Source organism: Pelodiscus sinensis, chromosome 6 (assembly GCF_049634645.1).
Source record: "Pelodiscus sinensis isolate JC-2024 chromosome 6, ASM4963464v1, whole genome shotgun sequence".
NCBI lineage: Eukaryota > Metazoa > Chordata > Testudines > Trionychidae > Pelodiscus > Pelodiscus sinensis.
The window spans coordinates 3,178,909-3,205,760 of NC_134716.1; the positions used below are offsets into that span (position 1 = coordinate 3,178,909).

A 26,852-nucleotide genomic window follows, 5' to 3' on the forward strand; every position below is an offset into this window, starting at 1 on the left:
CTCCATTCTGACTTGCCTTCCCCCTTTTGATGCTGAAACCCAGACCAATGAAGTCCCAAGGATTAACAGCCACTTAAAACCAAGGGTATATCAGAGACTGCATTACTCTGACAGCATCGTCTGCAACCTCCCCATAATTTATAAAATGGCATAAGCCCCTCCGGTAGCCAATCCTGTTTCTTGAGGAAACGTGTGAGGCTTAATGCTCTTGCGAAAAGCTTCTCCAAACCTTCTGGCCTCCATGGTTTGGGGAAGAGGACATAAACTGTGGTCAAGCCTTACTGTGGTCCTGTGACATGAATACAAAACAAACAGTATCTGGGCTGATTTATCACCAGTACCAAAGGATCAACACCAACTTGAGATGGAGAAGACCTAACAAAACCAGTCAGTCCTTCTGCGTGTCAATGCGGGTTATGCCTTACAATTCTTGTTAAATAGAGTTATAAAAAAGTGGGCGAAAGGATTGCAGCAGAGGTAATTCAGCTGAAGATTAGACACCAGATAGTGTTTCTCAGTAATTTTTTATTTCAATTTTATTTTCAAAGTTAACTGGAATTAGTTGAATCTGAGCAATGTCATATGGAGTGCAGGAAACAATTTTTAGCTACTGTGTTACAGGAGGGTATTTTGGGATGCCACAGGAATTGGGCCAGTCTTTCACAAATCTGTGAGGGCTAAATTAACAGTTCACCAACATCTTTCAGATAGTACTGACTGGAAAGTGTTGCAGATAAATACAACAGGATCTATAAAGAGAAGAGCAGGACATAAGTATTGGTTTTGAAAAATGCAGTTGAGCGCATCCAGGGAAAAGTAATCTTGTCAACACTCCTATCCAGTGAGAGAGAAAAACCAGGAGAGCAGTAATGCCAAAAGAAAATCAGCAATGAAGAGAAAGCAACAAACTAGATACAAAGTAAAAGCGACGAGGAGTCCTGTGGCACCTTATAGACTAACTGAAGTGTAGGAGCATAAGCTTTCGTGGGCAAAGACCCACTTCGTCAGATGCATGGGCATGCATCTGACGAAGTGGGTCTTTGCCCACGAAAGCTTATGCTCCTACACTTCAGTTAGTCTATAAGGTGCCACAGGACTCCTCGTCGCTTTTGCAGATTCAGACTAACACGGCTACCCCTCTGATACTAGATACAAAGTAGCAATTGTTGTTTTTCCGTTAGTTGTGTGCCTTTCATCCTTTAGTTCACAGTAAAATCGTTCAGAGAACAGCATGTTCTTGCTCCAGTAAGTTTATATTATTCTACAGCATCTTTTTATTTTGTGATCAAGTGCTATATTCATGCAAAATGTGAATTTTTACAGTTCCTATGGAAATGGGTCTGGTGCCAGCTGTCTTTTGTTTTTAAGAATGTAATGTGACCTGGGATCTGCCAATTTGTGACAGTGACGAACTAGTCAATTTGGGAATGACTCATAAGAACTCAACAAGAGGCATTGAAATGTAATCAAGGTAGTCTACTTGTATGTGAATTTTAGAGACGTCCTAAACCAGCAATCCGTAACTTATTTATTTGCAGGCATAGAAATCAAGGATAGTATATTTATGTTTACCTGTATTGTATTGAAAGTTTAGCAGTATGATCTAATTATCTGTGCCTGCCTCCTAATATGTCATTATTCTGTTCTATTTATTCAGAGATCAGGAGGAGATATCATATAGATGGGACTTGTGGCGTAGAATTAATCATGTTCTAATCTGTCTTCCAAAGTTGTAATTCCACATAGTAAACCATGTGTGAACTGCCTTGATAGTTTGCAAGGCTAATTGCCTTATGTGAATGGATGCAGACAGTATACTTATATATGTATAAGAAATAGATTAGTTTCAAATCAACAATCTGCACTGCTCATTCTTCATCAGAAGGCCCTTCTGCAACAGTTGCTGTCAAGAGAATTATCAGGTGGTTAGAGTGTTATAAAAAAAAGCTTCAGGCCTGATTTTTTTTTTTTAATCTACAGTCTGTTTAAACTTTAACAGGGAAGGTCTAAACCTTAAAGACTGAGGTCTCCAGGTTTAATCTGGATTACCCTGAAATTCTCATGGAAGAACCGACTCTATATGAACTATTTATTGCACTATAAGCTTTAAAATTGGTTCCAGGGAGACTTTTACAAATCAGCAGCCTCACCATTTCTGCTGTGAAACTGACCGAAGGCTTTCTCACATACCTGTATGTATATTGATCCTTTAACTACACCAACTTCATTCGTTTTATGATTAAACTTTTAGTATTTTGGGGTATGTCTGCACTGCCACCCTAGTTCGAACTAGGGTGGCTAATGTAGGCATTCGAACTTGTAAATGAAGCCCGGGATTTAAATATCCCGGGCTTCATTTGCATGTTCCCGGGCGCCGCCATTTTTAAATGCCCCGTAGTTCGAACTACCTGTCCGCGGCTACACGCAGCACGGACTAGGTAGTTCGAATTAAAGCTCCTAATTCGAACTATTGTTATTCCTTCTGCAAGGAGGTTTAACGGTTACTAAAGGATGGGCCTCTGCATAATTATTGGAGAAGACCTCAGACTTGTACTGACCTGGTGATCAGTGTCTGGTCCTTAGGAACTGGTAAACCACACATAGTGGATTGGGTTTTCAGTAATCTAACGCTATATTAGACTTGGCTGTCTAGATATGAGTCACAGGCTGGAACTCTTACAGGGAACTGCATTTGGCTTCCTAGTAACCAGTGTGGTATTACAGAAGCGACTTTGTTACTGGCTTGATAACCTAGTTATATAATAAACCATTAATTTGGGGGTTTGTCTGCCTTGAATATAGCATTCTCAGTGCAGCCCATCCAGGCAATCAGTCACACAACTATTCAGTGTAATAGATGTTGTACAAGAAAAGAGTGGTTCTCCTTTCACATTTTTTGCCAACACAATGTTTTTATTTTTTAAAAGTCTCACAGGGGTAGTCATGTTAGTCTGTTCCAAAAAAACCCTTAAAAAATAACAATGGTCCTGTAGCACCTGAGGACTAACCAAAAATATGTATAGATGGTATCATGAGCTTTCATAGGCACAACCCACTTCTTCAGATGGCTCCATATTTGTCAACTGAATAAGTAGGTTGTGCCCATGAAAGCTCATGATGCTATCTATGTATTTTTGGTTAGTCTTTAAGATGCTACAGGACCGTTGCTGCTGTTTAAGGCTTTTTTTATTATTATTATTCTTTTAAGTTCACTTCCATATTATACCCTTCTGATGAATGTGGGTGAGTGGGGGGGGGGGGGGGGGGGTAATACCCTTTTCTGAACATTCCAGCCATTCTGATTATTAAAGTCCTTTCACAATGGTTGACCCTTGAGACCTAACCCTGATTGTCTCACCTTTAAGGGTTAAAACCATAGACAGTAGGTCCTAGAGAGTCCCCAGGAATGCTAAGAAAGCAGGAAGTGAGTTGGCAGGAGGCTGGGAGAGCCAATAGGAGCAGCATGTGAACTTTTGAAGGAAGCAGTGACTTCCTATGCCCCTTGTGTAACCAGAGGAGTTATGGAGAACATGAAATGAGCCAGGCATGGAGAGTCTAGTGACATCCATGTCTACGGAAAGACTAAATATTGAATCTACAGATATGTGAGTAGAACAGAGAATGTTTAGTCAGATGCGATCAGGTTATTTTTGTTAATTTTTGGATTTGTTGGACTTCTCTGTCCTGAGCACACTATTCATCACAATGCTATTGTCAGTGAAAATAGAAGAGGCAGGCATTATAGGGGGAAAGATTTGGTGAAAAACATGAACTGTTGGGATTTATAAGACCATCCATAAATAGCCTAGGAGTTTCTGGCTTTGCCTCCCTGTATGTCATTAAATATTAATTTGGAAGGGAGATTTCTTTTTAAAGCCTGAGCTGGACTATATTTAGTGTTTGGAGTCAGAAAAGGGAATTTGCAGTCATTCAGTGCAGCAATTTGCTGTGCCAAGAGTCTGATAAGCCTTTGATTTTTCTGGATCTAGTTCTCTTCATCCATTTAAGTAAGCAAATTCTGGTTTGCACTTCTACACTTAAGTGCATTTGCGTACTCAGTAGTGTCAGGAGTTCATCTAGGAAATAAGCTGACCCTTTTAAGAGTAAAAATGGAGGCAACCTCCTGCTCAGTACTAAAACATGAATAAATATCAGCAGAGATGTTTCTAGTGGCACTTGAATCAACAGCCAGTCCTCTTACACTCCTGCATAGGTTCAACACAGCATGCTTTGTTTACAGTGTGTTATACAAGTGTTTGAAACCTCTGCGGGGGCGGAGGGGTTAGAGTTTACCACCCCTCTTCTATTAGTGATGTGAAGGGTTAACTGGTGGCTTGGCCGGGCCGCAGCGGCCCTCTGCCCACCCCTTTAAGCAGTTAACACAGGATTAAACAAGATTGTATATCCCTATCTTCTAGTGCATCAACCCAGCTCCTAGAAAGCCACATGGAGATCCAGAATTCAGTCAGCAAGGGTTCCAGATGGTCAGTCTCCTCACAATCAAGTCCAAAAACAATAAAAGAAATGAACATATTTATGTACCAACTTTATAAACATAATACAGTCACATAATTTCTACTAAGTAACAAGGCTATTTCATAATCCACATACATTATCTGCACAGTTGCACATAAATATAAAACTCTCATTAAGCCTAAACACACAAGTCCCAGCAGAAACCCAAGTAATTCGGAGATCCAGAAGCTTTCAGTTTAGTTCGCTGAAGTCTTTGATCCTCAGTTCTATACAGACTGTGAGTCAAAAGAATGGTGTGACGGGGCAGCACCCGCGCCCCGCACTGACCTGGAGCCATCCCCGGCGTGCTGGGGCGAAGCGGCGGTCCCATGCCTGTTCCTGCCCTGCGCGGCTTGTTCCGCCACAGGCGGGGCCGAGCACGGGAGCAGGCTAGCTGCGCCTGGCCGTGCCGCCCCGGCCCCGGCCGGGCGGGAAGGACAGGGAGCTGACAGAGCCCCATGGTGCTGGACGGCGCCGGTGCCCCGGCAGGGCGGCACCACCTAGCGGAGGAGGCGGTCCCGCCCCGCTACGGGAGATGTCATTGCGGCGGGACGCTCAAAAGGAGCACCGCTGCCAGCCAGAGGAGAGGGATGAGCAGCAGGATGCCAGGCGGCCGGACAGAGGCACCTCGGGCCCCGTCCGCAGAGACCCTCGGAACCAAGCCGTCATGGCGACGTAGCAAGGGAGGTAGGAAGCGACCCAGGGCAGGGTGCTGGAACCTGGGGGGTTGGTGTGTTTCGGGGACTCCCTCCCCCACCAACCAGGACTGGGGGAAGAACCCCCCAGACCTTAGGGCCCTGGGTCAGGGCTCGGAGTGAGGGTGGGCCTGAGCCCCCATACGTCCCCCCACCGATGCAGACGATACTAAGTCCCCACTAACAACGGACCGTCCCTGCCGGACCCGGGGCAGGGCATCGGGGTGACCGGGGAGCACGAGGGAAGGAGACCTCGGGTGAGGGAAGACAGAGGGGAGGGGCTGAGGCCCTGTGCATCCCGGGGGAGGGGGTCGCGATGACACCCCACCCCTCCACACATGGGCAATAATATCTTCCCATCCAATTGGATCCCTTGAAAACTTTCTCTTCTTCGGCTGGACTATGGAATCACAGGCAACTGCTGGGGAGGGACACAGGTGACACCAGCCATGTGACACTCTTCTCTATGCCATCCCTAACCTGGGGAGAGCTTTTCCTGGGAGGGTGCAGGCCCGGGCCCTGCCTTTTCCCATCCCATTCTCCACTTTATTTAATAGCAAATTGTGGTGGGTTTTTTTCAGTTTAGAGTATGGGGTATCAAATCAACATTTGCCTATTTTTGTCACTCAGTATATGTATAAATAATTCCTAGACCATTAAAAATTCCTCTTAATTTATCCCTAATCACAGGAATTGCCAAATTTAGTCCTTTCAACTGATTCATTTATGACGCTGTGAAAACTTTCACTTTAACATAATGTCAGGTGTATTGGCAGGAGAATGTTGGGAATGGGAAATGCTTCTGTTTTAAAAATTGAGGGCTGTACTTTTCCAGAAGGGCCTAAAACAGTTAAATGCACCATTTCTGTTGAGTTGGTCACCTCACTCACATGGATGCTTTGACAATTTCATGCAAACCTTTTAGTGTTTAATGGACATCAGAAGCATTCATTCATAAACAATCTTCACCCCGTCGTATCTGTCCTCACGCGTGTTGGACGCTGAGAATTGACTGTAAAACAAAACCAAGCAACAAAAATCAAGCATGTTCTTCTTATGGAACAAGTCTTCTCTTTTGTTGGATTAGCTATATTTAGTGACAAAGTTTCTGCTTCTTTTTACTTCAGTTAGCACAAATAGCTAGGGTTGAGTGAGCTGCAGATTATGTTAAATTTTTGCATTAACACTATCCCACATTAAATTTAGAATGTGTTACTTTTGCACAAGCCCATGAAGACCATAGGAATGCACAGGTGCAACTGAGGTCAAATTTTCACTGCAGAGTTAAGGGGTAAGGGAGAAACCTCGCTAATTCTTCTGTCTCAGCTCTGTTTCTTTGGCTTGGCATTTAGGGGAAAGCATTTATTTATAAACTGAGCACATTTTTCTGGAGTTGCTATGTTACAATGAATATAATACCTGCCATTTTTAGTCAGTTTCCAGAGTGGAAATACATTGCAGTAGCCCATTCTCTCCCTCCCCCCCCCCCGAAATCAGTGGCATTTTACTGTAGATTTCAATGAGAGCAAGGCTGGGTCTGAAGTCATTAATTGGACTTACTAATGTATTTAATGGCCTATGTAAACTACGGGTGTTAAAATGCGTGTATTCAGGTAAACGTGCAACCGCTGACATTTTCAGCAGTTACATGTTTACACAGAGGGATGCAGTTCCCTGGGAGCCAGTGTGCATGTTCCGGCTCCCAAGGAGCCGCCTCTTCCTTCCCCTGGGCTCCTGCCTCCGCAGCAGTGCGGGGAGTGGGGGCATAAGGGAGGCAGTGCTCGCAGGGAGCCCAGGCTAGTCAGTTAACCGCATCCACATAGTTACAGGCAGAGAGCTGTCATTCACTGTCAGAATCGGAGTCTATGCAAACTAGCATCTGTGGATTCTGTTGATGTGCATAGTTACTAGCAAAATAAAAATATCTTTGTAGAAAGAAACTTTCTTATGCATGTTACTCTTCCCGTTTGCTGGGCTTTGTTCCATCCACCAGCCTGACCAGATCCCTATATTGTGCAGTGGTTGAGAGCTCCTTGCAGAGCTTAGCCAAGACAGACCTGTGTGGGAGGCAAAAGGGTATGCAGACCTATGGCATCACTATTGCAGAGGAATTGCCTGTGGGTGCTAGAAGCAATGCATCGGCCTGCACATCTTGCAGTCCTGGGTACTTTCTGCAGAGCTTCCCAGCTCTGCACTGCCACATTTAGGAGTCTCTGACTCCCTGTCAGAAGGGTTACCAGGATTTGGACCACCCATGTTGAATCAGAAAGAAACTTATTATGACCAATGTGCAATGACTGGGTTAGACCACTCTATCAGAGCAACATCCAACTGAGCTCTCCCGTAAGGCAGGGTCCTACTAGCCACGGGGAGGGAAGAAAAAGGGGCAAATGAGAATTCAGGTGGGAGTTACAAAGTTGTAGTAGTCTCACAGAGTTGCAGCTACGACACTGGAGGCAGTATATCCTGGGACTTGGATCAGGAGAGAGATCTGTTAACAGCTTTTCTGAAAAATGACCATGTACTACTTCCATCAGTCTTCTAATATTTCATGAGACTTTATGAAAAGACTAATTTATGGTTAGGATCATGCTCAGCTGTCAGCCTTTATGACATAGATTTAATTGACTGCTCGTTCTCTCTTTGAAATACAATATTTTTCTGTAGGGCATATATAAAACCATGCTTGTTAACTTTTCTAATACTCTAAATTTTACATTACTTTAATACAGTAACATTGCTTCATGGCAGCAGTTCATTTTGAGAGTGCCAAGTTTTGTGCATTGCCCAATTACCCTTTACTTATACTAGAGAGCTCTCACTGTGGCATAAATAACCCTTTTCTGTTTGATAGCATCCAGCAAAGAGGGAAAATTTGGTCCTGGGCCAGTTGTCATCACCTATTCAAATAGAGCGGTTCTGCAGAAAGGTGGGGCCTGCGTAAAAGATGCATACTTTTTTTTTTTTGGTAAAATTAACATCATAATTCTTTTATGGAGTCTTTACAAGGACAAAATAACGTAAGTCGTCATCTGGACATCTGTCTACATACAACAGACTTCTCCCATCGCCACAGTACTAGGTACCTTTATTGTGGTGGCTAGCTGCTGCTGCTGCTGCAACAAGTACTTCAGAGGCCTGAGATGCTGTACAAAATGAGACAAGGCTATATAAGGCAATAGTGAAAACCTTTTTTAGTTGCATTATTGCCGTTGAATAATAAATATGACATTAAGTCTTCTAAATAAAGACGATCATGTAAAAGGTGCCTTTATAATAAAACAATGTTAGATAAGAATGAAAAGTTGAGAGATCTATGTAACAGGTGTTCATTTTAAGGGAAAAAAGAATCCTGACAGTTGTATTTGTCAGTTACTACAGGTTGAACCTCTCTAGTCCAGAACTCTTTGGTCCAGAAACATCCATCGTCCAGTATTATTTTTGTTAGCCAGATGCCCACTTTTCATGAGTGTGGCCAATTTTCCTGTGGTCCCGTAAAGTTTGTTTAGAGCCACCAGTTCTGGCTCTCACTGTTCTGTGCTGTTATTTAGCTCTAATTTACCCCTAAATGTCCTCTAACAGCCCAGCAAGCAGCGGCAGTGTTGGTAATGCTGCTAGACAATACTGACATCCAGTGGTCTGGCAAATTTTATGGTTCGGCACCCGTCAGGTCCTGAGGGTGCCGGACTAGAGAGGTTCAGCCTGTAGATGGAAATGGTAGACTTATCGGTAGTAGTACAAAAAAGGCAGATGTGTTCAATAAATATTTCAGTTTTGTATTGGGGGGGAAGGGACAAATGACATCTCATTGCCTAGTGATAACACTCCATTCCATTCTTATCTCTGAAGTAGATTAAACAGAAGCTAGTAAGGCTAAACATATTAATACCAGCAGGTTCAGATAATATGTATCCCAGAGTTTTAAAAGAGCTGGCTGAGGTGCTCACCGGACATTAATGCTGATTTTCAGTAAGTCCTGGAGCAGAGGGGAAGTTTAAACAGGGTAAACAGATGACCGAGTAATTATAGGCCTGTCAGCCTAGCATTGATACCAGATAATTAAAGGAGGCTAATGTAGTTCATGCAGATCAACATGGGTTTATAGAAAACAGACCCTGCTGAACTAACTTCGGTATCTTTTTGTTTTGATGAGATTACAAATTCTGGTAAAATAGCATTGATTTCTGTTACTGAGGCTTTTGTAAGGCATTTGACTTGGACCACATGATATTCTAACTTAAAATGAGTAGAATGGCATTAAATTGATCAAAATAGGCTAATGGTAGGTATCAATATGTAACTGTAAAAAGGGAATCCTCATTAAACAGATGTTTTTCCAGTGGGGTCCTGAAGGGATCAGTTCTTGACCTTACACTATTTAATATTTTTATCAATGACCTGGGGGGAGGACGACATAAATTAATCACTGATAAAGTTTGTGGCTGATACAACACACATTGTTTGCTTGTGCCCAGCTCTCCGAGTTGTAATACAACTAAATGTAAATATATACATCTAGGAATGAAGAGTGGGCCATATTTATAGGATGAAGGGCTCTAAAAAGATTTGGGGTCATGGTAGATAATCAGCAGAACATGAGCTCTGAATGTGATGATGTGATCAAAAGAGCTAGTGTGATACTTGGTTGTATAAACGGAGATCTTGAACAATGTTCCCTGGAAGCTCTGTGTTTGTGTGGCCACTGAGGAGAAATTCAAATGCCACCCAGCTGGTTAACACAGCTTTTTGGCTTTCACTGGTGGTGAGGATTTGCACGTGCTTTGGTGCACCAAAATATGTATTCCACACATGGAAGGAAAAGATTAGAGGAAACATTGGTCTCGAATAGCAATAAAGAGGTATTTTACTTCTGTATTTGGCACCAGTACAGCTCTGTTGGAATGCTATTTCTAGTTCTGTTGCTCACAGTTCAAGAAGGATGTTAATAAGTTGGAGTTGTTTCAGAGAAGAGTTGCAAGAATGATGAAAGAATTAGAGAAAACGCCTTACAGTGACAGACTCAAGGAGCGTACTCTATCTAGATTAACAAGGAGAATGCTAAGGCGTGACTTGATTACAGTCTAAGAACCTACAGAAGGAACAGATATTGAATAATGGTCTCTTCAGTCTGACAAAGGCAGGTACAACATGATCCAGTGGCTGACAGTTGAAGCTAGACAAACTCAGGACTGAAAATAAGGTGTAAATTTTTGACAGTACGTATAATGAACCATTGGAATGGTTTTCCAAAGATCATGGTGGATTTTTCATCACTGGCACTTTTTAAATCAACATTGGATGCTTTTTGTAAAGAATATGCTCCTGGAGTTTGTGGTTGGAGGAGGAATCTTCTATCATCTGTGTTATTCAAGAGGTCTAAGAGGATGGCTACAGTTGTCCTGTCAGCCTTGGAATCCATGACTCTATAATCCATGAACATTAACTTTTTTTTTTTTTTAACAGGAATTCGGCAGCAATGGGTCATGGTTGTTTCTGCTATGCACTGATATGTTCTGTTCCAGTCACAGTCTACATCATTTTGGTAACCGGTCTGCGGTACCATTTGTTCATATGGAGTGTGTTCTCACCTAAACTTCTTTATGAGGGAATACGGGTGTTCATCACAGCTGCTGTTTGCATGTTCTTTACAGCCATGGATCAGAACCGGTCTCAGAAAATCCAAGACTGAAATTTAATATCTTGTTCCAAAGTTGGTCATCATGGGACCAGTTGGATAGACTGGCGTTATATCATGAAAATAGTAGTTTTAAATTATTCTATGAAATGTAACTAGCTTTAGTTGGTTGGCAAACTTATTTTACTCCTGTTGGAATTCTACAATTGTTTCATTTGGAGCCGACAATAAAATTGTAGAATTCCAATAGGACTAAATTAATTACAAAAGGCATGTGTTATTTAAATGAACTTGTGTTTCAAAATGTTTAATCAGAATAAACCTGTCTTTTCATCATGAGTTACAGCTCCCTTATTCTGTACTGTTCTTGCAGAACTCATCTCTTTACCATTTTCACCAACTCAGTCATTACCATCTTATTTAATGAGGCTTCAGATATTACAAACTTCCTTAGTAAGGAAGTCTAACTGATGTTTTCTCACTGTTGCTCATAGACTTGCAACTTGTCACCTTTGCTGTTAAGGGCCTTGCCACCATTCTGGTCAGTAGGAGATTAAATGGGGATCCACTTGACCGTCCTCATTCAGATAGGTGAAAACTGCTCATGAAGTTTAGATTTCTTCAGTTATTCTAAAACTGCTAGGTTTGGGCACAATCTTGTATAGCTACTTCTGGCTAGACAATACAATCTTAAAGGTAAGCCATTATAAACTGGAATAACATTATTTTAAAGTAACCTTCTGGATTTTAGTAATAAGAATAAAGTGTGTTTGTAAATTGAAGAATATATTTTTTCTATTGAGTGGAGCAAATAATAGTTAAATCTTACTTGTTAACATATATATGTTAATTGTTAATGAATGGTAAAGGTAACATGTAATCCAAAGCCTACATTGGTAGATATTTTGATAGTTGAAACCTGACAAATCACTGTGATATTTAATATTTTCAATTCTCTTTAAACATATGCAATTAAAAAACATGAATTCCCTGAAATTGCAAATGTATGTAAATATATATGCCAGTGCCTAACCGGCTTTTATAAAATGAGAAATATGCATCTTACGTGCTTTAAATGTATGGTATTAACTTTGCAATCTCCATTATGTGTAATGACACAATTTCCTTCCTTTTACATTGTCATCACAAAATAATGCAGGACATCACAAAATCTTATATCCTTTATCAGATAGTTGTGTTTCCCCTTTGTATATTTAACCTTTTCATCAAAATAGTACATGGGTTATGAACGATAATCCAGTGCCAGTTTTTCTAGCAGTTTTTTGAAGTATGGATTTTTCCTATAAATGAAGTTTTCTGGTACAATGTAAGTGTGTGAAACCTCTGTATTCCTTTTTCCTGAGCACCATGCAAGGAATAAGAAGCGTTAAGCACTGAAACAGTAATGAATCTTTTACAGAATCCGAATGCTCCATTCTAGAATGTGTTGCTTCTTATTACTAAGCATGTATAATGAGATTTTAACTTGTTTGATTTTTGCACATTACAGAAGCATTAGAGCTTTGAGCAGTGGAAGGGCTAATAGAATCTGTTTCAAGCACAAAGGTGTGTTTGTCAGATTCCCTGTTTATGCTCTGGATACCCTTGTCTGTTAGCCTGAAAGCTCACAACATGCCCCCAGGGAATGTTGCACAGTAAATGCACATCTTGCCATTTTCCAACCTACCATCAAGAAAACAAATCCATGTGAACTCTCCTAGATTTAAATATTCTTTCTGTATGGTTTTTTTCACTCTATCACTCTGGCCTTCATAGTAACATAAGCACCATCAGTATCGCAGCTAAATGTACATGAGGAGCACTGAGGGTTTTAACAGATGATATGTTTCAGCCGTCCCTCTTGGACTGCATCAGTTTGAAAGTAAATGCTTTGAGAGCTCTAATTCATGCCTGAGGCTAATGGCCCATTTGTTAGGGTTGCTTATAACCTTCATCTCAACTTTCAGACATGATGAGTTTCAGAAGTAGCCTACTTCTATCTTGGTACACCACATCTCTGTTACCAAAAGGAGCCAACAATCCATTTTAATCACTATAATGCAAATGCTGTGAAGGAGTAATCTCAAAATATTGGCCTTCTGTAAATGGTATTCAGCTGGAGCAAACTACATAAAAGGCTAATGGCTCTTGATCATCATTAGTTGTCCTGTGATTGAGTATTTCGAAAATGAAGTTTGGCCCTTTATTAAATCCAGTGCTTTGCCTTTTAAGTGTAGCATATGTATAGGAAATGTTTTGTATTTTCTGTAATGTCTGGAACACACACAGCACAGTGAGAATACTCTTTATACTCAGGTCAGTTATTTTTCTGGTTATTTGTTGCTTGGCAACCGCTTAAGGATTATTGCCATCTTCTACACTTACTTGATACATTCCTGAGCAATACTTCCTAATTTTAGTATAGAATGTAATTACTGGATAGGTGGAAGGAGAGATGCTAAGACATAAAGATATGGGATGAGAACAAAAGGGAAAGTTGCTTTGGGGTCCAGCAAATCAATTTAAAATCCTTCACTACAGGAATTACTGGTTGTAATTGTATGGGTTGTCCAGAAAGAAGTCAGATTCTGTCAGTCAGAAGTCAGTCCCTTCTGGCCTTGAAATATTAATCTCTCCTCATATATTGGGGACCCTTCATTGTGGGAGGCTAGATAAGTGGACAGTGCTGTAATAAGCCATGCTTAGGTTAGCACTGTGGTGGCTTATTGGAGTTCTGTGTGTGGCCCATAAGATTTTGTTTAATGTTGCCCATGCGCAGGGTTGCTAGATTCAGTCCAGGTAGTTTCTTCCCAACCGATATTCCTGAAGTGACACACGTAAAGCAAGGGCACGGGAAGTGAGGTGCATGCAGCTTGCACACATTGACTCTGACAGCCGTGAGCTCCCTCTGCTTCCAATCAAAGCGCTGCTATGGTTCAGTTGGCACAACCTGCAAATCGTAGGTACAGAAGCGCAGTTACCAAAACTACCCTATCCTGGGAGATTGTCTTGGTTCTGACCATCTTAAGGCCCATTCACTAGCCTAGGTTAGAGGGATGTGATAGTCAACAGCAGTTTGCAAATATAATTTGTGATTGGACCAGCTCTAACTCCCAAGATTACAATATTTTCCCACAAAATGGGAGTGTGTGCAGATCAAGCTAGGGGGGAGCAGATGGACAACTACTGTACATGTTGCAGTAGGGATTTATGGTGCTTGGGCTTGTCTGGCTTGGGTTGTGAGAGGAGGCATTTTGATCACCTTTTCAGAGGCACTAAATCTTCATTCATGGCTGTATGGCAGGGAAATCTGGCAGCTTCCATTTTTGAACTTTGGAAATCACTAAGTTTTTAAAATGGAAATATTCTTATTGCTGTGCATCTTGGAATTGAGTGGGTGCGGTAAAATGGGGCGATAAGCCTAAAGATTGCGCATGCAGAGTTTAAGCAAGGGAAAGTGGTCCTGCAACTGAATTCAGAAAATATCAGCCATAGTATGTGGTGGTATCCTTCTTTTTCCTGGGTTCTGGCATTATGGTTTCTGCCTGGCCAGAAAAAAAATGGGCTCCAGAAGTAGGTTCATTCTATAGCAGAGAAATGGATGAGCAGAGACAGGGTGCATACTGCTTTATGTATGCAATGTCTGCTTTTCCTGTTTCAACTCTACTTCATAATAAACATTTTCCAAATCTACCACTTTTTGCTGCACTTGACATTGGAAGGGTCTGAATAAGAACAATAGGAGCAGTTCAACAAGAGAATGTGAGGTTGTTTTAAAGGAAAAATGACTTGCAAAATGGCACAAGATTCTTTTGAACTGGCACTTTTGAAGTTCAGGGGATTTGTTGCTGTCCATGCGCACAGTATTCACAGAGGCTTGGAGAGCAACTTTCAGGATATTGGTGGAGTAGTCTATAATCCTTTGCTCGTAGTTTTACAGAGAAGTGCCATTAGAGAGTGGAAAATAGCACAGCAGCTTTTTCAGGTACACTGAGGCAAATGTATTGGAATGATTATTATGCAGAGTTAATTATCTCAACTTCAGGAAATCTAATAGTGCTCTGCCCACAAGACCTTTTTTTCCTTTCAGTCCTATTAGCAAATAGTTTATTTTTGCCAAGCTTTTTCGGTTCCCATTAGAGATGTGGTCCATTAGGACAATATTCCTAATGGGATACATGCTAGATAAATTTTAAAAACAATGTTGTGCAATGTCCTTTCTTGTTTAGCGCACTTGTATTCTTTAAGGCAAATCAAGCTGTCAGTTATTAAAACCGAATCCCCCCTTTGTTTCAGTGGGGAGTTGTACTTAACATATGGCATCTGGGTCATTGATTGATGGTGAAAGAACATGAGACATTGAAACAGGAGCCACTGAAGATAGGTAATCACAAAGTGACAATTTGTAAAATGGGGTGTGATCCTAGGAACCCTTCAGTGCCATCTGGCATAGGGGTTACAAGATTATCCTGATCCTGCTATGTACATTCTGGTTACCAAAGAACGTCACGTGAGGTCTGACATGAAAGCCAGGGTCACAGTGGTCATTAATATTCTTGCACAATGCACATTCAGATACAGTGTAACGAGTTAAGTATGTACATTGAAAACATTCCTAAAGTCTGTATCAGGGCAGAGTTGACACAATGAAAGTCTCATAGACAGACACGTGAAGTCAACGGGGAGGCAACACACCAGAGAAAAAGCTACAGTGGATTTTGCTGACTCGAGGTGCAATGAACTTTTGGGACTATCAGGAGAAAGCAAGGGACACCGCCCTTTTTCATGCACTGAGGAAGTAAATGGGCAGTGTGCATACATTCATGAAAATTCACAACCAACCTTGGCTGAAATGCTGCAAAAAGAAATTTGGGGCAAGAGAAACTTCTTTAGACGTGAGGTTAGGCTGTTAAATTTAGCATCTAGAAATCATGTTATGATTTTGTTTTATATGTAACCTATTGTTTCCGTTATCTCAAATCTTTGATAATAAACTTGTAGTTGTTTTCACTATAAATGTCTCCATGCTGTGGTATTGTCCTAGGAGGTGCCCTTGACTTGAATCAGACAAGCGGGGGATTCTATACCTGGTATTGCTGTGAGTGTTCAATGGAAAAGAGACTGTACACTACAGTGGAATTTTTCCAAGGGCCTTTGGGACTGGGGTGCACCTATTGTTACCTACAAGGTAAAGGAAGGACTGGCATTACCCAGAGGAGAGTGCTTGGGTGACTAACACGCTGGTGGTCACACCTAGTTTAGCACAAGTGAGCCTCTGTTTTCAGTGTAAGGAGACTCAAGAGTCCTGGGTACTCTGAGAATCATCACACAGGGCTTGTCCTGTTGCCGGGATGCTTGATTGACTAGGGGAGGCTGAGGAATGCTACCTAAAGTGTCAGATGTACACTTGTGTTGGAGTAATTTGTGAGTGAGTATTTAAAAGGGTTTGTGTTAATGATGTTTTTTTCAGCCAGCTGTGGGAGCTGGTTTCTGGAAACTCAGTCATTCAGTGGCACCTGTCATGTGGGTAAGATGGTGGGGCAATGCTGCCCTGGGCCAGGAATGTAGAGGCCCGGGGCGTGGGGGCTAGAACTGCATGAGCTTGGGTTCTTTGGTCTCTGCAGCTTTTGGCTGAGGGAGGCATAGAGAAATGTGGGAGGGGAAACCAGAGAGTCAATCTCGGGTCCACTAGTTTAATCTACTGTTTTACAGGAGCCTGAGTTTTCAGTAGACAAGGATCCCGGCTGTTGGTTCATGACACGTCTTCAGTCAGTGGTAAGCGACTATCTGTGACTTAATAAAACCCTGAATGAGACCTCTGAATGTGCACTACCAAAACCTGGCGGCTGGTGTTGCAGGCCAGTGTGTTGGCCCAGCTGTAACCAATCAAGCATCTTTGTTTTGGAAAACAAGGGGGAGGGGAATCCATAATGAGATATGGTTGTGCTGACTGCACCCACGCTGAAATACAGGTGTTCCCCAAAATTGAATCTGATAGTGTCCATCTAGTATAAGTCCTAACACTGGATTAAGCTGGATCTTATTTTACTCTCGTGTGTGCCCTGCTGGCTAACGTCCCCACTATTGTGACACTGGAAGTTGATTGTTCTCAGTGTTTGCATATAATGGATGAATTTATTGAGGAGCTCAGGATTTCCTAACCCCAGTGACATGATGAGCATGGGCCTACCCAGGTAAGTGTAGAGGCTCAGCTCACACAGCTGGCCATCTTCTGGAACTGAGTTGTGAATCGCAATTGGAGATTGGCCACTTGGGTCTAAAACCTGCGACCACTACCCTCTGCACCCGGGGGTTGGAACCTCTTCCTCCTGTCAGGGTGAAGGATCTGTGGTATTGGTTTGCCTTCAAAGAAAAGGCTCTACTAACAGGATGTTCCCCGAATGGTATGGGAGGACTTGAGACTCTTTTGTCCCCCACCATCAATGAGATGGCCCCCAGGTGCCCTTTTTCAGAGGCTTTGCTGTCACAGGTTACCCTGGATTATAGATACCACCTGACCTCTGGAGCAAGAAGCAGATGGTTAGCGGGGGGGGGGGCTGGAAAACTCATGCCCAAGCTGATTGGTTGAGGCATAGATAATTATTGTAATTCATGATGTGGTTCTTCAGGAAGCAAAAGGTCTTTTCCCCTCAGAATAGGCACACAATCTTGGACAGATGTTTTAAGTTAGAGAGAGTCTGGTCATCTGGATTCTCCCCCCTTGGAACGGAGTCCTTGCCAACCCAAAGAAATGTCCTATCTTACAGACAAGGTTGTTCTGATGAAGAGTGAGTTGTCTGTTTCTGAGGTGGCAGAATGAGGTCTTGAAGGGAGAAAGGCCTTAGCTAGCCTGTTGGTCTGACAGCTTGATCCCACAGCTAGTGCTTTGGGTCTACATCCTCTCCTAGCTGGTGAAAGCAGGTGGGGAAAGTGACGGTTCCTTAACTGGAGGAGAGCGTCCTCATGCATCAATGCCCTCTTAAGCACAGACCACACTAAGTCTTCATTGTCCCGACGGCAGCCTGCCCTACATTAGAGAGGGAATGGGTGTGGTGGCAGGAAAGTTGTAATAAGATTACTCACCGTTTCTAGACGTTTCTGATGTCCTTGGCTCTCACCAGTATGAATATAAACCCTAGCTTCAGTAGAAAGGCTGAGTTCACCCATGTCCTGCCAGAAGACGTGGTATTTATAGTGTTCTAAGATCTGTTGTATCCCTTTAATATTGTTGCTGACAAAGATTGGTTGACTCACCTGCTGACCGTGCCTGCTTTGGGGTGGTTCTTTCTTTTGGTAGCTACGTTTTCTCCTACAACCACTCCCGTGTGGGGCTTCACAGGCTGTTGTTCTGTTACTCTCCTGTTCAGCATGGGCAGGAGGCCCTGAGGAGGGTTTGTAAGGAGGTATTGGTTGTAGTGTGCTTCAGTATGCTGACAACACCCAAAAGTGTGCTCCTTACCCACTTCTGCAGCTTGGGGAAGGGAGCAGTTCAGACATCTCAAGTTGAGATGGGAAGTGTGCTCGCTTTGGCTCACCCCCCAGCAAAGACGGAGGGCATGTTGGAGAAAACAGCCTGCAGGGACAGTCAAGATGATATTGCTTGTTCTGAAGGAGTGTCCGTCGTAGATCGCCAGAGTTCGCAGCGTCGTAGTGCTTTTTGGACCTCATTCTTCTGCTTCTGGATGACCATGCTACAGTTGTAACTCTGTCGTCTTTTTATCATCTGCACATGGCCACAAGCTTGCGACCTTCCTGTTCAGATACAACCTACTCACTGTTGTCCACCCCTTGAACATGTCAAGGTTTGGCTAATGCAGTGTTCTCTACCTGTGAAACCTGATGGCTGTTTTTAGAGACAAAAGCTGGTGCAGAAAGCGGCGTAGCTCTTAGTGAATAGAGCATCTTCCCGAGAACACATGATGCCCGTGTTCAGGATCTTTGATGGGTCCCTATTGGTCTCCAGGTGGAATTTAAGGGGAAGTTTTCCCTAAAAAGCTCTAAATGGCTTGGGACTGCCAACTTGAGAGACCCCTTTTCCTGCCCTACTGCAACAGCTGAGGTGACTAAGAGTGCTCAAACTGGAGCCCTTTATTTTTGAGAAGGGCTGGGGCTGCTGGCAGGACATTCTCTGAGGCTCTTGGGTCCCCTCTTTGATCTGAAATAGACCAGTCTTGATAAATGGCTTTTGCAGTATGCCTACAGAGCTATTTGTTAGGGTGTTTGGGGAATGTTGAGGGTCTGTTCCCAGATGGACTAGTGGGGTGGAAAGGCATTTTTGTGTTTTTTGGCAAATCTGATTGATTAGCATTAAGTCAGTGCTGCTAGTGAGCGCAGTATATTCATGAGCCGTTAATGTTGCTGGGCAAATCTGGGTTAAGGCATGGACACAGTAGGCTTGTGCCTAGGGCTCTGGCTTCTGGAGATGGGAGAGGATCTCAGAATCTCAGCCTGCCTTGAAAACAAAGTTACTATTTCGTCTGTTATTGATATAACACTTGCAAACAGGACTCAGTTGTAACCTCCAGAGAACCTGGGACGGTAGATTTGGAGATGTGTGAACAGCCCCGTGCACGTCGCTGGGATGTAAAGTCCGTGACCCATTGCTGTGGGGCCTTGCCAGCCCCGCCCAGCAAAGGTCTCTGTGAGGCAGGCCGAGAAGAGCCCTGCGCTCCTGCCTCCCCATCAAGTAGACACACCCTGGCTGCTGAGGGGTGTAATGGGCCCTCCCGTCTGGTAACCCTGCTGCTCCAAGTGGGAAAGGAGATCTCTGCTGCTGCTCCTGAGTAATGGGAGCCCCAACTACCAATCCTGTCAGGGAGGACAGGGCCCAACACAACTGCCCTTGCCTCTCTGGGTGGGAAGGGCAGCTTCAGGCCTCTAATGATGACATTCTGAAATTAACTAATTTATTTCCACCTTCTTTTTCATATATGAAAAAAACCAACAACCCTTTCACTGTTTCAAAATCCAGTTCTTACCAATACTCACCAGATTACAGCCAACGAAGCCAAACCTTAAATTTCCCCCGGCTCAGAATTTACCATGTATCCAACCACCAATGCTAGCAAATATGGACATACCAGCAGTATAGTGCACTTTATAGTAACGTAGTCTGTGACCAATGGTAAATGTGTACAGAATTGTGGTTTTGAAAACGTATGCAGGACTACACTATAAAAGAAGCAGTACTGTCCTCTATCCTGCTGCTCAGCCAGCAAGAAGAATGTTTCAAAGGATGTCCCAAAAGGGTGCGATGTTTAACCCAGAAACTTCTATGCAGTCTGGTTTGTGCTGACGGAGAGCTGAGGAAAGTGTGGTGAGATGCATAATGACCCTTAAGAAGGGTATCCGGAGTTGTATGTCAGGGGATGAGAATGGTCAGGGGAGCAAGATGGGAAAAAATTATAGAGGGTGAAAATGAGGTGAAGAACAGGGATAGAGCGAAACAAGAAAACGAGCAGTAACGAAGATGTGGCGGCTATTCAGGTTTTCATCTTGGTTCTCCTATGGGACCAGGCCAAAGATCTCAAAAACCACTGCTGCATGAAGGCAAAAATTGTTTGAACAAAATGACATTATTTTGTAACGGTCTAGTCGGAGAAATACATTACCTAGACTAGATGCTTTCTTCAGATACAGGTAAACCAAAACCAGTGTCCACCAGGTTGATTGTCTTCAAGAAGTACTCAGTGAGACGGACAACAAGCATTAGCTTTAAAGTGAACGCTGAAATCTGGCAGGCTTACTCGTGTGGATTGATGTTTTCATCTGATTGGTTTTATTAACTGTTCTTGAAGTACCCTGCATGTTAGTGCTATCTGAAGCAGACCATCTACTTTCCTACCAGAGGAGACTGCAATTGATTGTATCAGAGATGTGGGAAGCCAACTACAAAACAAATATGGGGTGGTGGACATTTTCAAAGTTCTGCACGCGAGAAAGGGATAATTGTGGGCTTACACAGGGCAGAGAGAAGCTGTCCCAGTGCCATGTTTGAGAGATGAAATGTAAATGATTAGGGGTATGGAACAGCTGCCGCATGAGAGATTTATAATAAAACTGGGACATTTCTGCTTGGAAAAGAGATGGCTAAGGGGGGGAATATGATAGAGGTCTATAAGATCATGACTGATGTGGAGAAAGTAAATGAGGAAGAGTTATTTACTCCTTCCCATAACAAGAACTACAGGTCTCCAAATGAAATTAGTAGGCAGCTGGTTCAAAACAAACAAAAGGAAGTATTTCTATACAACACACAGTCAACCTGTGGAACTCTCTGCCAGAGGATGTTGTGAAGGCCAAGACTATACCAGGGTTCAAAAAAGAGCTAGATACATTCATGGAGGATAAGTCCATCAATAGCTATTAGCCAGGATGGGTTTCCCTGCCTCTGTCTGGGCTGGGAATGGACAACAGGGAAGGTTTGATGATTATCTGTTCTGTTCACTCCCTCTGGGGGAACCTTGCATTGGCCACTGTCAGCAGACAGGATACTGGGCTAGATGGACTTTTGGTCTGACCCAGTGTGGCCGTTCTTATGTTCAGCTAGTTCTTTAAGTACCTAGGATAAATTTCATCAGATCCTGCCAACTTGTATACATCTAATTGATACTTAAATATTTAAAATATTCTTCCCCCATTTTGGCTTTGTTGATTTTAGATGTTAAATATATGGTCACAGTTAACCTTGTTCATGACAATAGAAGCAAGATAGGCATTCAGCATCTTAGACTTCTTGATGTCATCAGCTATTAGCCCTCCTTCCCCACTAAATAGAATACCTATACTTTTCTTTGCCTATCTTGCTCCTACTATATTTAAAGAGCCCTTTTCTTACTGCCTTTTACATCCCTAGCTAGGTGTAATATAGTCTGTGCTTAGCGGGTCTGATTTTTGTCCCTGCGTATTTGTGCTATCCTTTTATACTTATCTTTGGCCATTCCTTCCTGAAGTACTTGGAAGCCTTGTTCATAAGCACTAACCCACCTAGATACTGGGGTGTTTGGGAGAGCTGGTTTGGTCACAGCATAAGATGGTATGGCTAGAGAACACACAAAGAGTAAATGAGTTACTTAAAGACAGCAATTTTGATGATACAATTCTATATCAGCAGTGTGAAATCACTCTATTTCCACTAAATGTGCTCATTTGCATGGAGTGCAGCCTCTGAAGATTATCTAAAACAAAAGCACTGAGATCACATGGAGTTCCTATTTGTTTGATGCAAAGCATTATATAATTCCTTTCTGCATGCAACCGAAAATGCTTTTGTTTAGGTATAAAGGCAGCGTGGCTTCTCTGTTAATGTTTTACGTGTTGCTGAATACTTAAATTAAAATCGACTCTTCATTGGTTCAGTTAGTTTTCTTGAAACATGTTAATTTATTCTTAAACACACCAGTCAAATAAAATATAAATACCAAACTTTTGGCTTAATTCCACTCTCCGAGAAGTCCAAAGGGGGCGTTTCACTAGTGACTCCAGTGGGAGTAGAGAGACACCAAGCACTCTTCTTAACACTAGCCTTAAAATCTTTGTCCAATACTGGGTTGCTTAAAACTTCTTTATGCCCTTGCATAAAAGGTTGCAGCAATTTACAGATGTATCCGATAAGGTGAAGGCTGTGCTTGTTTATCTGAGTGTATAATTATTGAATGAATAACAGTTATGCTCGAAGTATCGTTGAACGTATAAAATGGAACCAGGTTCTCTGTCCCAAGGATCCCCAAAATCAAAGGTTCTGAAAACACCTAGGCTCACGGAAAAACCTCAGAGGAGGATCTACATGGAGAACTGGAACCTCAGGCAGACTTAATCTAGTGGTAGCATATTTGAAGGCCTGATCCCTGACCAGTGTTAGGCGCATGAGAGAGCGCCTTTGTAGAGACAAGTGCATTCCAGAGGAATAAAAAGAACGGAGTTGTAAACATAAAAGGGGCAGGATGGAGAAGGGCAGACGGGATCCGTATGAGCTTGTTGGATGGATGCATTTTGGGTTGAAGTCATCCAGTCGGAGGCTGTAAACACATGACCAAGGAGCCCACAGACCAAACCAAGAGCAGCTCATGCTTGAAGCTCTGGCCAGAACACATACACACTTCAGCCTGTTGCTTGCTGACTACGCGCCAACCGAGTAGAAGGGTGAGGTCTGTTGACAAATAACTTGTGTATAAGTTCCTTGTGCTTGACTTGCCCCATTCTTGGATGCTTAGGAGCACTGAGATGTCATAGGAGAAGCATATACAGCATTTCAAGGGAGGGTGGCCTGGACAGGGAGAAGGAGACAGGCTGGTCAATGGGAGAACAATACTGCTCAAAGAGGAGCGGGGCTGCCAATTCACTGTTTCTTGCTTCTAAGCCAACTGCTGTTCTTGTGACTCTGTGCTTGCTGCCTGCTTTTTAGGGACCCCTCCCGGTCTCTTACCATTATGTGCTTTCTCACGAACAGTCCCCCTAGAGACCAACCCCATCAGTACGGCAACACCTAAGACTAGTGAATACTTCGCACTGGTCAGTGGCACAGCAGAGAGCAACTGAGCTGGCGTGATGAGTACTGTGTGCGCCTATGCATAGAATCCAGTGTGTGCCTATGCATAGAATTCACACCAAGTTAGTAAATGTTACCGAGCAGTTTCCATAATCCCCCATTTTCACACAGACAAGATTTTTATGAAACATTCATCTTTTGGGCCGTAGTCTTGTATGCTTGTTTCCTTTCCAAAGGTAAATTTGAAGCAAAGCTGTGTCTGATGTTTGTGAATGAAGAGGAAATAACTTTTTCTTTAAATGTTTTTTTTTTTTCAATGGGTGACTCAAAACGCTTTTGCTTGATAAGGAAATGATCCTTTTTTAAGAGACTGGCTAAATTTGGGAGGCAGAAGGGGAACTGTCTTAAGGAAACAGTAATGAAAAAATAACCCTCCTTGAAAATGTACCTTCAATTGTAAGAACTTGCTTCACAGCTGTAACTGATTATTATGTAACTGGAAGGTTAGGGAAAGACTGAAAAAAACCAACCCCAAAACCCTAATTTATTATATGCATGCTGACAACACTTCTTGCTCCAAAGTAATTTCACTTACACTCCTTCGTCTCTTGCCCTTCCGCATAGGTTATAAATTCCTTCCATCACATAAAGTCAGCTGTATGCAGTGTAGTGGGTTCAACTCACTTTCATGGCTTCTTCCCTCAGGGTGGCTTTTGGGGAAGTAACCGGCGGCTCTGACGCCGACGCGCCCCCTTTGGGTGAGGTGTTCTCTTCAGAGCACTGCCCTCCGGCAATGACCACTGCGGTCTTGGTCCATGCCCCCTTCCGGGGGGTAGTCATTGTTCTTCCTCCGCTCCTCCTCCAGGGTCCTCCCTGCTCCCTAGGACCCCCAGTTCTTCTCCACTCTGCCTGCCCAGTTGCTTCCTGCAACCCTGCCTGGCGGACTTATGGCCTGGGGCTTCCCTGGCTCAGACTCCCCCAGCCTACCGCAGCTGCCTCCTTGCGAACTGCAGCTGCCTCCTTGCAGCCTGGCCTTTTAGGGCTGCCTCCTTGAAAGCCCTGCCCTCCATGACTGCCTCCTTGCAGCCTCGGGCCGGGTAACCTGGGTTTGCTAGGCCGAAGCCTCTCTCACTGCAGGCAGGCAGGTCTCTCTCCTCCTCCCAGGAGCTGCTCTTATAGTCTCCAGCTGGGCCCTCCTTATTTGCCTCAGCTGGGCTTCCCCCTGACTCCAGGTCACAGCCCCTTAAAGGGCCAGTACAGGACAACGCCCTGCCACAGCAGGTAGGAAGCAATTTATCTGTGTATAACTCCGCTGTATGCACATAAATGCTACATATATTTTCAAGGGTGCATACAACTTTTTCTAAAGCATACACTCAATCCTCTATGTTCATACAGTGGCTTTATTTCAGATGACTAACATCAGATTGAAATTTAGCCAGTTCTGAGAGGTTTTGGGTAATACTCCTGCCCTTGAAACCCGTTGCCAATTTCTGTGATTTTATAATCACACGTTCCTTTTTTCACATATTTTTGCAATCCTGTTGCTATGTAAAACACCCACATATTGCAGGAAAAAAACAACTAATTTAGGATCCAGTCCAGCTTCTATTGAATTAATGAAAGCGAGATTAGGTCCAAACTAGCTATATTTTCAGACATCAGTACAGTTAACTGAGTCTGAACTCACATGATAACTGTAGAAGCCAAGTGACAGGATCATCTTTTGGTCATGTTGGTCTTTTCTCACAAACCTCAATGTTCAAATTTAACATTGCATGGATTTTGAATCGTCACCTGGAAGCAGAGCTACAGCAACAGAGGAGCCTGCTGATAAGCATATGGGAAAGAGAATCCAACTTCTTCACACTTGGGAACCTGCATTTAAATTTGAGTCCATATTTACATACCTAACTAATGATGTGACTTTCAGAGATGCTGACCTATCCACCAATCTCATTGAAAGGGGGGTTGGGAGCTGAATCTATGCACACAGGCCTTGATTCAGAAAAGTGCTTAATGGGGTTGATCTTAGAACTACTTGCTGGACTGGTTTCCTAGCTTTTAGATCAGTGATCTTTGTAGCATCTAGTAGAAGATGATTTTGTTTATAGAGATTCAAATTCCCTGTGCAGGTCTGTCTCGAGATGTGTCGTCAAACACTAACACCTCCCCCAAACAGTTTTTATACATTGTCAGCTGTATCCGTCACTATTAATCCACTTAGAATAATTTGACAGGAGTGATCCGAATGAATGAATTTGGGATTTATAAGGTATCACATGCTTTTCTCCTTGTGTTTCACCATTGAGTTCATGGATTGGCTGCTATTTAAAACAGCAACGTTAGAACAAACACCGTGGTTAGTAGGCTGTCTGTGAGGAGGAAGCAGAGGCAAGTCTATTCTAGTATATGTCTGTGGATCAATGATCTTTTGCTGTCAGGCAGCTCTGCTGAGATTCAACGAGTCCTGGAGGAATTTTCCTTGGTGGTTTGATGGCTGTATGATTTCCAAATGTGCTGCATTCTGTGCTATAGAGGCAGGCAGTGTTATAGAGGAGAACTTGGGACTCCCTGAAAACACAATGTGCAGTGACAGTCAAAAAAGCAAACAGAATGCTGGGAATCATTAAGAAAAGAATAGAGAATAAGACAGAATATCTTATTGCCTCTCTATAAAACTGTGGTACGCCCACATCTTAAATACTGCAAATAGAAGTGGTCATCTCATCTTAAAAAAGATATATTGGCATTGGAAAAAGTTCAGAAAAGGGCAACAAAAATGATTAGGGGGTATGGAATGGCGTCCATATGCAGAGAGATTAATAAAACTGGGACTTTTCATCTTGAAAAAGAGACGACTAAAGGGGGATGCGACAAAGATCTATAAATGCATGACTGGTGTGGAGAAAGTGAATCCAGTGTTATTTACTCATTCCTATAACACAAGAACTAGGGGTAGCAGGTTCAAAACAAACAAAAGGAAATAATTCTATACATAGAATTAACAGTCATCCTGTGGAACTCCTTGCCAGAGGATGTTGTGAAGGCCAGGACTTTAACAGGGCTCAAAAAAGAACTAAATAAATTAATGGAGGATTGTCCACCAATCACAAGGGGGCCCACCTTGTTTCCAAAGCTGCAGTTAAGAAGTAGCTACCTAGCACTAGGTGCTTCATTGAGCAACCTGACTTTGCAACTGCTGCCTCCAAAGGTATCACAGGGAGCTGTGGGCATTCAGAAAGCTTAGAAACCATTTATCTGGTTTGGACACCTACCGGTAGGCTCCTGGGTTTTTTAAATCTTGGCCCAATTCTCCATTGTCTCTTACTAAAATGGAATCTCTGCTAGGCTGGGCAGAAAAGTTAATAGAAAGTCAAGACATGTGACTCTAAGGGCCCAGTCCTGCAGCAAGGGTGCTGACATCCAAGGGAAATTTTGCATTGACATCTATGGCCCTTTTCCTGCAGCCTGAACCCCCGTAAGTCCTGGCCAGTAAATGCAGGTCCAGGCACTGTCG

General features: G+C 43.0%; 1 protein-coding gene across 3 annotated transcripts in view; it reads left to right on the forward strand.

Annotated features, from left to right (window-relative positions):
* The window catches only part of PIGG (phosphatidylinositol glycan anchor biosynthesis class G (EMM blood group)), a 268,780-nt gene that overhangs the window by 86,368 nt on the left and 155,560 nt on the right, over positions 1 to 26,852 (forward strand). For 2 of the 3 annotated variants that reach the window (XM_075931310.1, XM_075931309.1), the window contains one exon: positions 10,674 to 11,184. In XM_075931310.1, coding sequence (XP_075787425.1) covers positions 10,674 to 10,899 — 226 coding nt within the window. In that variant the 3' untranslated portion in view covers positions 10,900 to 11,184. Of the gene's footprint in view, positions 1 to 10,673; positions 11,185 to 16,557; positions 16,621 to 26,852 lie in introns of those variants that run through there. The other variant, XR_012904572.1, reaches the window with a different exon arrangement.